The sequence below is a fragment of the Brachyistius frenatus genome, unplaced genomic scaffold (assembly GCF_029030835.1).
Source record: "Brachyistius frenatus isolate BFR_SWC_R1_liver_20210118 unplaced genomic scaffold, ASM2903083v1 Contig_91, whole genome shotgun sequence".
In the NCBI taxonomy this organism is placed as follows: domain Eukaryota; kingdom Metazoa; phylum Chordata; class Actinopteri; family Embiotocidae; genus Brachyistius; species Brachyistius frenatus.
Genome location: NW_027210690.1, coordinates 1,125,154 through 1,134,607, shown reverse-complemented (window position 1 = coordinate 1,134,607; position 9,454 = coordinate 1,125,154). Strand labels below are relative to the sequence as shown.

Below are 9,454 nucleotides of genomic sequence, written 5' to 3'. Positions count from 1 at the left end.
GTTACAGCCTGTGACAAGCACACGAGGTTGTTTGTTCCGACCCTCAAAAACGAGTGTTTCCTAAATCTGCTCCCCTGGTTCATTGGTCAGAGAAAGACCTCGAGGGTCCTGGATTCAAAACGGTCACTTCAGCCACTTTTGCATGAAAACTAACCTCCTTAAAGTCACGTCACCTCCGTCGTCATGGCGACAGTAAAGGCAAATAAAACAAACAGCACTCCCGCACGCCCCCGCCGCTTCACGTAACCATCCCGTCCGAAACCTCCCTCTTACCAACGAAAGGGAAAACACTTATAATGTAGCTACGTCATCTGAGCTGGATTCATTCCATTATGTTCACACCCCGAATTTCATTAATGTAGTTGTGGGTTGACCAAAAGACAGATTGGCTCAATTCTGGTAGGATGATGAACTCTGTTGGGAAAAAGAAACACCTACGTTTTACTGAAAACGGAAGTGAAAAATAACACCAGGTTTGAGATCTTTGTTTCATTTCCCCAGAGGAGATTGTTTAGAAATCCTGAGGCCTGTTGTCAGTGCTGGCTGCGTATGTGAAGAATTTGAATTGACTGGGAGGAAGAAAAGAAAAAAACAAATTTCAACACTTCTTGTTGCTGCATGTTCACCCAGGGGAAAGGAAAAGTACTCTCACACACACATGGTGGTTTGGATCGAGAGTGAAAGTATGAAACTATGTTTATTTTGGGGTTCCCTGTCTGTTGGAAGGCCAACCACTCCTCCTACTATTATCATGGCTGTCATCTCCATCTGGCCTCTCCCCCTGCTGCTCATGTATTTATTTATTTATTTTTATGAATCCGACACGTGTGCGTTCTTGCCTCATTCGGTGAGATCGTGTGTCGACTGGAAACAGCAGAAATAAGAAACTGACCGGGAAACCTTGTGAAAGTGTAAAACATGTGTTCTTCAAAGATTAAAAAATGGTTTTAATGACACCGGACATTTTATTCACTTTGGATTTGATGAGAGAAGTTGAATGGGAGTCTATGGAGCCGGAGGCTTTTTGGAGCCGACCTCTAGTGGCACTCGCTGGTATTGCAGCTGAAGACACTTCTGCATCAAATTCTCAGTCAATAAAATGTGTCCATCAGTTATCTCGGTGTTGTTAGCTAAAGTCACTCCTTCTTCTTAGTTTTCTGGAGGTCCATCTGAAAATAATCCCTCATTCATTAGAAAAGAAGATTCAAGAAGACCTGTTTTTTTGTTGTTGTTTTTTTTGGTGGGGGGGTGGTCTTAATTGATTGACAGGCCTGTGGTGCAGTCAGGTTACAGCTATAGTGACTACAGTAAATATGGTCACTTCCTGCTACCAAAATAGTCTGTGTGATTCAGACCCGGAAATCAGAGTTGATTCCGTTTTGAATGTCCACAATAAGACAGTTAAATTATAAACAGACCTCTGAGTCTGTGATCTGGACGGAGTCATCGACAATATCACGTCCCGCTTTGAGACGTGAGGTCACAGCTCAACAGTGATAAAAAAAAAAACCGCATAATATAAACTTTAGATATAAGAATCGTTTCACTCAACAACATTTAACTTCTTTTTATTTTGAACTAAAGTTATTTTCACCTCTTAAAATCCACTACCATCATTTGTCCACCAGGTGTAATCAGCACCCCTAATAATAATAATCGTTGCCACAGATCGAATTTAAAGGTGTTTTTTTGGGGGCGGTTAATGGTTGTCTTGTCTAACGTGTACACTAGGTGGCCCCATCTCATATTTTCTATATTTCTGTTATTTGAGGGGCTGAAATCACTCACATTAAGACTTTCTTCACCTTTTTTCTGTAAAGGTATGAGTGACATTTCACTTCTTTTTTTTTTTTCTTTTTTTTTTTTGTTGCTATTTTTTTTGTTTATTTGTTTGTCTGTTAAAAAAATTGCACTAACAATTCGCCTGCCTCTAACCTGGAAGCCTGGACTTCCCTCTTCCTCAGCATCCTCCAGTTCCTCCCGGAGGATCCCGAGGCATTGCCACGACCACGAGATGTAAGTTTTAACAATTACACGTCATATTAAAGTTCATTCTGCATACCAGCGGGTTGAGTTTCTCCTGAATTTTTATTTGACCTATTCACACACAGTTATTCCCCTGGAAATGTCACACGTCATACCTTCAGATATTAATAAAAAAAAAAACATGAACTATTTTTGTGGGTTTTTTAGGATTTTAACTTTCAGATATAAATAAGAAAACAAACTATTTTCGTGTTATTGTGTTGTTGTTTTTTTATTTTTTACATAGACTAGAAAACCACTTAATTTACAGTTGATGAGGATGTTGAGAATTTTTGACATTTTTAGTAAAGAAAAAAATATATATAAAAAAACAACATGGAAGTAGTTTTAACTAGATTTATTATTAATATCTCTGGCAAAATCTCTTCCGATGTTTCGTTACTAGTTTCCTTCAGCTCACTTTAAAAATAAAAACTCTTAATAGATCTGCTGTAAAAAAAAATCCCTTTGTGGGATTAATAAAGTAACTGTCTGTCTGTCTGTCTGTCTGTCTATCTATCTATCTATCTATCTATCTATCTATCTATCTATCATCTATCTATCTATCTATCTATCTATCTATCTATCTATCTATCTATTATCTATCTATCTATCTATCTATCTATCTGTCTATCTGTCTGTCTGTCTGTCTGTCTGTCTATCTATCTATCTATCTATCTATCTATCTATCTATCTATCTATCTATCTATCATCTATCTATCTATCTATCTATCTATCTATCTATCTATCTATCTATCATCTATCTATCTATCTATCTATCTATCTATCTATCTATCTATCTATCCATCTATCTATCTATCTATCTATCATCTATCTATCTATCTATCTATCTATCTATCTATCTATCTATCTATCTATCTATCTATCTATCTATCTATCTATCTATCTATCTATCTGTCTGTCTGTCTGTCTGTCTGTCTGTCTATCTATCTATCTATCTATCTATCTATCTATCTATCTATCATCTATCTATCTATCTATCTATCTATCTATCTATCTATCTATCTATCTATCTATCTATCTATCTATCTATCTATCTATCTATCTATCTATCATCTATCTATCTATCTATCTATCTATCTATCTATCTATCTATCTATCTATCTATCTATCTATCTATCTATCTGTCTATCTGTCTGTCTGTCTGTCTGTCTGTCTATCTATCTATCTATCTATCTATCTATCTATCTAGCTATCATCTATCATCTATCTATCTATCTATCTATTTTTGCCCCCCCACCCCTCCATCACCTCTCCTCCTGTGTCCTGTCTTTGTCTGTGGCCACGCCCCTCACCTCCTGTGGCCACGCCCCTCACCAGTCCCAGCAGCTGCAGCCACTCACCCCTGATCACCACCTGCAGGTGTGCTGCATCTCCCTGATCACCTCCCCAGACTATATGTAACCTGCCCCTGCACAACTCGGGTTGTCGGTTCATTTTTGTTAGCCACCCGTCCGTCCTCCGTCCGTCCTCCGTCCGTCCTCCGTCCGTCCTCCGTCCGTCCTCCGTCAGCTCTCCGTCAGCTCTCCGTCAGTCCCGTTCCCGTTCCTCCGGCCTCTGTGTCTCCTGCGGATATTCCCGGTCAAAGTCACCAGTCGGTGGAGTTGCCCTCCCGGCTCGGAGGATTGTTGACGCCGTCCCTTCCGCTGGTCTACCGGCTGCCCTGTCGGCCGTGTCCCCCTGGAGCTGTCGGCCGTGTCCCCCTGGAGCTGTCGGCCGTGTCCCCCTGGAGCTGTCGGCCGTGTCCCCCTGGAGCTGTCGGTCGAGTTGCCCTCCCGACTGGAAGTAAGTGGACACGAGAGGTGCCATCTTTTGGTTTGTTGTTTTTGTTTATTACAAATAAAGACTGTACTTTGGAACTTATACCTCGAGTCTGTGAGCTTGCATTTGGGTCCTGGAAAAACACCCACCACATAACATCTATCTATCTATCTATCTATCTATCTATCTATCTATCTATTTATTATCTATCTATTTATTATCTATCTATCTATTTATTTATCTATTTATTATCTATCTATCTGTCTATCTATCTATTTATCTATCTATCTATCTGTTAAGTATGATGTATGATGTATTGGTGGGCGTGGCCTTTGACAGAAGCCTCCTGCTTGTTTGTTTCTGTAATGTCCAGGATAAATAGAAGCCAGGAGGACGAGGAGAGCTCCATCCTGCTGACGGACCAGCGGCTCAGCTCCTTTTTCACGATGGTAGGTGGAGACAGACACGGAGAGGAGCGAGGACGTGTCCACGCAACGTCTCGCTCGGCTCACTTCATACAAGCAGGGAGGACTGAGGATGGAAAAGCTGCTTGATGTTATATTTTTAGAGGGATTTGATGGAGATATTTACCTCATTTAAAGAAAAGAAAAAAAAAAAGTTGAAGGACAGGTGGATTATTTTGAGGGATAGTTTGGACTCACCTCTGCAGCTGTGACTTCAGCTCCTCACATCCTGTGTTGTCTTTTTTTTCATGCTTGTTGTCCTCGTGCTTCTATTCCTTGTGTGTCCTCACGTATTATATCCCCTCCCCCACCTCCCCTTCTGTCCCCTCCAGATGCCCAAGTCTCCCCTCGGGCTGCTGCTGCTGCTGCTGTCGACGCGCACCGCTCCGGTTCGCGGAGACCCCTCGCCGCTCCTCACCTTCGAGGACCGGGACCCGACCACCGGCGCCTCCGTGCAGTGCGACCGCTGCCCGCCGGGGACCTACCTGCGCGCGAGCTGCTCGTCGACGAACCGGAGCGACTGCGCGCCGTGCCCGCGGGGCTCCTTCACGGCGCACTGGAACTACATCAGCAAGTGTCTCCGCTGCGGTGTGTGCGGAAACAACGAAGTGGAGACGACCGGCTGCTCCGCGGGCACCGACTGCAGCTGCGAGTGCAAACCGGGTTTCTACTTCAGGCGGGACTACGACATGTGCTGGCGTCACAGCGAGTGCGCGTCCGGCAGCGGAGTCGCGAGCGAAGGTAGAGTCCAACAGAACCGGCGTGTAGGGACCCTCGGAGCCGGTACCGAGGGAACAAAACCTTTCTGTTGTTTTACGTCACAGATGTCAGCTGTGTTTTAATGGAAACGCAAAAGTTTCAATCAATCTTTCTCTCATTATTATTATTATTATTATTTATTTATTGTTGGGGGGGGGGGCGTATTTAATTTGACTTCTTATCTGCCTGGAAGCTCTCCTACATCTGCCTTCCATCCACAGAGTTTAGGATACTGTTGCCATGGAGACAGCCTCGTTGAATTAGTGCTTTCTGACAGCTGTAATCCGTTCAACTGATATATTTTGGGAGTTTAAAGAAGTTTGTGAAGCGAACACGTTGAAAAGACGAAATCTGTGTGAAACTTTTCTGTCTTCAGACTGATGAAACTTTAATTTAAAGAGCTGCCAGCAGCTGAATGTAAAAAGTCCGTTTTAGACTGTGCTTTACTGCTCCACAGAGGCCCACAGCAGCCACTCCAACTCTGATCGACTGATTCAGTCCCATTCATTTCTCCCTGATGTGCGGTTCTCCTGCAGGTACAGCTCACCACGACACAGTCTGCCAGACCTGCTCCAACGGCACCTTCTCCACCTTCTCGTCCGGCAAGCAGAACTGCACGGAGCACCGGCAGTGCGACGACGCCGCCGGGCTGAAACTGGTGCTGTGCGGCGCCACCTGGCACGACAGCGTGTGCGCCAACTGCAGTCAGATCAGAGGTAAGATCACCAGGTAGATGAGGTTTACCAGGAAAAGGCCGGAAAAGGCCTGCAATGTTGGATTTATTCTTAAAGCAAAACCCACTTAAAGGCGACTCAACGCTGGGATGTGTTTCGGAGACAAAAAGCAGAGTTCTGGTCAAAAAACTCTGGATTACTGACGTGGCTTTTGGATTTTAGAGACAAAACTGTGTTCAAACTACAGACTGTTTAAAAAAAAAAAGAGTTCGTAGCTTCAGGTCTATAAAATGGTTCTGATCCAGAAGTGTCTTCAGCTGCAATACCAGCGAGTGCCACTAGAGGTCGGCTCCAAAAAGCCTCCGGCTCCATAGACTCCCATTCAACTTCTCTCATCAAATCCAAAGTGAATAAAATGTGTCCATCAGTTATCTCGGTGTTGTTAGCTAAAGTCACTCCTTCTTATTAGTTTTCTGGAGGTCCATCTGAAAATAATCCCTCATTCATTAGAAAAGAAGATTCAAGAAGACCTGGTTTTGGGGGCGTGTCTGTTTGATTGACAGGCCTGCGGTGTAGTCAGGTTACAGCTATCGGTGGGCGGGACGTAGTATCGTCAGGTTTCCAATCAAATCGGTCAGTTCCATCACTGGCTCCTCCCCCAGTTCGTCCAAATATGGTCACTTCCTGCTCCGAACTAGCAAAGATGGTGACAGACAGAATCTGAACTGGAGGATTCATAATGTTCACAAACCAACGTGGTGACGTCGCCGCTGGTCGCTGATTGGTTCAAACATCTTCTGAAAACGACAGATATCCTTAAACACCTTTAATTCCCAGCTCAGGTCAACAACCATCACCGCGGGCTGTGACTGCCGCCAGCCGGTGTTCATTGTTTCTTTGTGATCGAGTTTCTTCTTCTGTTTCTTCTTCAGACGACGCCGTCTACCTCAGAGAAATCATCCCGGCCTTCTTCGTTCACCACAAAATGCACCTCAAACGTCTGCGGCGAGTCGTTCACAAGCTCCCGTCAGCGGACGGCAGGAAACGGGAAACGACCTCCGACCTGGACCTCCCCGTCCTTCACGAGCGGATCGGCGCCTGGGCCGCCTCGGCCACGCCGCAGCAGGTCCGGGAGCTCCCGGTGGTTCTGAAGAAACTGGGAGCGAGCGGCACCGGCGAGAGACTGCAGAAGAAACTGCAGCGCGTCAACACCCATCTGAAGGAGCGGTGCGTCTCGGGGAGCGCGGCCAACGATTTCACAACCGTGAAGACCGAAGTCGAAAGACCCGTGTTATAGAAACGGAAAGATTTGAATTAGTTATCGTCTGAAAGAAAAGAATTGCTCTTTGTGTGTAGATGGGAAAAAAATGTCTGCCCTGTTCGACTTGCACTGTTGGCACAGGTGTTCACAGGAACTTTTTTTAGTTTTGCTTCGTTAAAGGAGAATACCGCTAACTCTGAGAAGTTCGTTAACTTCCAACTAACTTTTTTAACAGCTCCTTTTTCAGAGAGGGGACGTGCTCCCTGTGTAACCTAAAAATAGAAAAACTCACGAATTTTATGATGCGTAATACGAGACAGCTTGTTTTGGAGGACACTTCATTTGATCTCAGGTGATTTTAAAACAAAGCAGATCTGATCTGGAAAAGACGTTTCTCGCAGATGTACTTATAAATGTACATTTATGATATTAAAGGTCCACCGTTTAAAGTAATTGTACTTTCTAAAATTTGGATTTAAACCGCAAAGAGGTCTGAACCCCAAAACACAAAACTTTAATTCTACAAGTGAAAACTTTATCATAAAAACAAAATAGTATTTTTTTTCTTTTCTTTTTTTTTTAAACGCCGGTTTTTAACCCTTTCAGAGCAAAAAGTGTTGACCTGCAGTACATCAGCTCAATATCGCGGCAAAGTGTGTAATACACACGCTCGTCCACCAGAGGGTGCGTTTGACACGCCTCGCATCGCGTAACGTGAGAAGAATGCGTACGCAAAAAGAGTAAAGTCACGTGATGGATGTCATTGGACGAAGAAGGCTCCTGAAGTCCGTTTAAGGAAGTTTCTTTTCCGAACACGAACCCTGTAGGTTTGCACGTCGTATTTGTTTTTGTGGAAGCACATAAACCTGATCCGCTCCCCTCTAGTGTACAGACGTGTGCGTTACACGTTGCCATGACACCGGATCGGGTATATCTACCTCTTCCTGCCTGTAGTTAAACATCGACGCGACGCCTGTTTGTTCTGCTACTTCAAAAAGGTTTTGTAGTTTCCAGCTTGATATGAAATGCTAATTTATTAAGTTATTTCTGTGTATGCCGTGAGTTGTATCCCGACAGAGACAGCGGTGGAGCTGTTTTATTATTTTTTTTTTACAGACTGAATTTTTTGCAAATAGGCGCTTTGAATGATGCTTTAATAAAAATTATTGCCAATATAAGCGATGACAGTCTGTTTTTATTTCATTTACTCATGAATTAAAACAAAAAAACATTGAGGATAAAATTTATAGATATTATTTTGGTTGACAAAACTTTATTTAATTGGATTAAATGAAAACTTGTTTTGCTTTTACCTTTACCTTTTAGATAATATTAATATTCAACATGTTTATCCAGGAACACAGTCACACATGTTCTACCAGTTTGTTGTGGCCAGTGCTTTGTACTTCTCTGTGGTCTGCTGGGGGAGCAGCATTGGAGCCGGAGACACCAACAGACTTAACAAACTGGTTAAGAAGGCCGGCTCCATCATCAGCTACAAACTGGACAGCCTGGAAAAGGTGGTGGAGAGGAGGACGCTGAACAAACTATTGTCCATCTTGGATAATCCTGTCCACCCTCTCCACCTGCTGCAGGGACAGAGGAGCACTTTCTCTAAAAGATTCTTCCAGCTCCGCTGTCACAAGGACAGATACAGGAGATCATTCCAGATACAGGAGATCATTCTAGATACAGGAGATCATTCCTGATACAGGAGATCGTTCCAGATACAGGAGATCGTTCCAGATACAGGAGATCGTTCCTGATACAGGAGATCATTCCTGATACAGGAGATCATTCCTGATACAGGAGATTCCAGATACAGGAGATCATTCCTGATACAGGAGATCATTCCAGATACAGGAGATCGTTCCTGATACAGGAGATCGTTCCTGATACAGGAGATCATTCCAGATACAGGAGATCGTTCCTGATACAGGAGATCATTCCAGATACAGGAGATCATTCCTGATACAGGAGATCATTCCAGATACAGGAGATCATTCCAGATACAGGAGATCATTCCAGATACAGGAGATCATTCCAGATACAGGAGATCGTTCCTGATACAGGAGATCGTTCCAGATACAGGAGATCGTTCCTGATACAGGAGATCGTTCCTGATACAGGAGATCGTTCCTGATACAGGAGATCATTCCAGATACAGGAGATCATTCCAGATACAGGAGATCATTCCTGATACAGGAGATCGTTCCAGATACAGGAGATCGTTCCAGATACAGGAGATCGTTCCTGATACAGGAGATCATTCCTGATACAGGAGATCATTCCAGATACAGGAGATCATTCCAGATACAGGAGATCATTCCTGATACAGGAGATCGTTCCTGATACAGGAGATCGTTCCTGATACAGGAGATCATTCCAGATACAGGAGATCATTCCAGATACAGGAGATCGTTCCAGATACAGGAGATCATTCCTGATACAGGAGATCGTTCCTGATACAGGAGATCATTCCAGATACA

General features: G+C 43.8%; 1 protein-coding gene across 3 annotated transcripts; it reads left to right on the top strand.

The window, feature by feature from the left end:
- Nucleotides 1–1,968: 1,968 nt before the first annotated feature.
- Nucleotides 1,969–8,565, top strand: tnfrsf11b (tumor necrosis factor receptor superfamily, member 11b). 3 transcript variants are annotated; one of them, XM_069710307.1, is made up of 5 exons: nt 1,969–2,016; nt 4,181–4,256; nt 4,604–5,012; nt 5,567–5,746; nt 6,637–8,565. In XM_069710307.1, coding segments are annotated over exons 1-5 (1,032 nt in total). In that variant the 5' UTR covers nt 1,969–2,014; the 3' UTR covers nt 7,002–8,565. The 3 variants fall into 3 exon arrangements, with proteins under 3 accessions (XP_069566408.1, XP_069566407.1, XP_069566410.1); XM_069710309.1 differs by lacking the exons at nt 1,969–2,016; nt 4,181–4,256 and adding an exon at nt 4,311–4,504; XM_069710306.1 differs by lacking the exons at nt 1,969–2,016; nt 4,181–4,256 and having other exon boundaries at nt 4,309–5,012.
- Nucleotides 8,566–9,454: the final 889 nt, after the last annotated feature.

What these genes read in the sequence shown, in the direction of transcription:
- tnfrsf11b (XM_069710306.1), top strand. Translation starts at nt 4,520, where the DNA reads ATGCTTGTTGTCCTCGTGCTTCTATTCCTTGTGTGTCCTCACGTATTA. An exon ending in CAGCGGAGTCGCGAGCGAAG is followed by an intron (nt 5,013 to 5,566) that starts GTAGAGTCCAAC and finishes GTTCTCCTGCAG; the next exon opens with GTACAGCTCACCACGACACA. An exon ending in CAACTGCAGTCAGATCAGAG is followed by an intron (nt 5,747 to 6,636) that starts GTAAGATCACCA and finishes TTTCTTCTTCAG; the next exon opens with ACGACGCCGTCTACCTCAGA.